Source organism: Microtus ochrogaster, linkage group LG3 (assembly GCF_000317375.1).
Source record: "Microtus ochrogaster isolate Prairie Vole_2 linkage group LG3, MicOch1.0, whole genome shotgun sequence".
Classification (NCBI taxonomy): domain Eukaryota; kingdom Metazoa; phylum Chordata; class Mammalia; order Rodentia; family Cricetidae; genus Microtus; species Microtus ochrogaster.
The window spans coordinates 36,021,512-36,023,386 of NC_022029.1; the positions used below are offsets into that span (position 1 = coordinate 36,021,512).

The following is a 1,875-nucleotide window of genomic DNA, read 5'->3' on the forward strand; positions in this document are numbered from 1 at the left end:
AAAAAAAAAAAAAACAACAGCAAAAACAAACTATCAGGTCCTGAATGAAAAGCCAGCCATACAGATCTCTAAGGAGAGAACATTCCAGTGCAGGAACTAAGTGCCGAAACCATGAGGTAAGAGTGTATTCGGGATGTCCCCAGGATGTGCAGGAAGGCAGCAGACAGCAGAGTTCGGGGGGTGTCTGGTCAAGTCAGAGTGCCAGGAGGTGTGAGGAGCAGGCTCTGGTCATGGAAACCTTGCTGGCCATGGAAGAGAATTTAGACTTTTAGCCTTTGGGGAAGTATGGGAGTGATCCTTCTGGCTGCCGCGGAAGGCCGTGGTTCCCGGCGAGGCGGCTGGAGCCGTGGTGAGAGCACGGATGTCATCTCCTCTGCACTGGAAACACGGCTGTCAGGACTTGATCCAGATGGAACTGGAGAAAAACCTCACATGTGGGGGCTTGAACAGCTGGGCAAGTGGAGATGAGGAGCTGTAGGGAGAAAGAACCAAGGATTCTTTTAGATGTTAGCTTGCAGAGCACCAGGTTCAGTTCCCAACACCTACATGATGGTTCACAACTAACTGTCCATAGCTCCAGTTCCAAGGGATCCAATGTCCTCTTCTGACCTCCCTAGACACATATACATATAAGCAAAACACTCACACAGAAAATAAAATGAATAAATCTAAGCAACTATTTTAAGCATTATATCATGTATACATGTATCAAAACATCACAAAAGGCCCCATTAAATATGTACAATTTTACCTTATTGTTCAGTTAAAAAAAATTGGGTGCTGGTAAGATGACTCAGCAGATAAATGTGTTTGATGCTCAGAGATTAATAGCACTGGCTGCTCTTCCAGAGGTCTTGAGTTCAATTCCCAACAACCACATGACGGTCACAGCCATCTCTAATGAGATCTGGTGTGCAGACATACATGTAGGCAAAACACTGTATACTAAATAGATAAGTAAGGGTGTTTGATGCCAAACCTGACAACCTGAGTTCTGTCCCTGGGACCTTGACAGGAGAAGAAGAGAACTGGATCCTGCAGTTGTCCTCTGACCCTTACATGTATGCTGTGGCACATGCATGCACACACCTGTCCATATAGACAAAAACGTCTTTTTAAAAACTTTGTTTGGATACCACCAAAAGGTTATTTACTGTTGTAGGAACCCGGGCCTTGTGCATGCTAGGCAAGTGCTCTATCACTGAGCTACACACCCCTCTTAACAGAGAGATGCTTGACAGTGTTCGATGCTGATTGGATGTCTGAATGGATAATCCAGTAGGTAGTCAGTCACACATAAAAGCATGAAGCTCAAAGGAAAAGTAATTGAGAGCCCTTCTTGACAGCTTTGAAATCCACAGGACTGGTGGGCATCGTTGTCATGAGGTCTTATATTACAGGTCAGACACTTCGACAGCCCCTACCTGTTGTACCATGAGAAAATCAAAACTAGCCGAGTGTTCATCCGAGACTGCAGCATGGTGTCTGTGTACCCCCTGGTCTTGTTTGGAGGAGGCCAAGTGAACGTGCAGCTTCAGAGGGGAGCGTTCGTGGTCTCCCTGGATGATGGGTGGATCCGGTTTGTAGCTGCTTCCCATCAGGTAAAGGAATAGCTGATGTGTTTAAAGGCTCAGGTCTTGAAGAGTGTTGATGATGTGAAATGTACAACAGAACCCATGGACGGCAAGGGTGGAACCACATGAAGCAGAGAAGCACCCTAGTAACGGTGCGAGGAAGCACCTGGGGCAGGGATGCCCAGATGGGTTAGAATTGATGGAAAGGTTTAAGATCAGAGTCTCCATTATTTGGGAGGCTAAGGCAGGAGGATTACTGTGAGTTTGCGGACAACCAGAGTGACAGAGAAAAGCCTTGCTT

General features: G+C 46.5%; 1 protein-coding gene across 4 annotated transcripts in view; it reads left to right on the forward strand.

The window, feature by feature from the left end:
- Window positions 1–1,875, forward strand: part of Dhx57 (DExH-box helicase 57) — a 55,479-nt gene that overhangs the window by 51,535 nt on the left and 2,069 nt on the right. For all 4 annotated transcript variants that reach the window (XM_005360759.3, XM_026785956.1, XM_026785957.1 and 1 more), the window contains exon 23: window positions 1,401–1,601. In XM_005360759.3, the coding sequence (XP_005360816.1) occupies window positions 1,401–1,601 (201 nt within the window). The remainder of the gene's footprint in view (window positions 1–1,400; window positions 1,602–1,875) is intronic.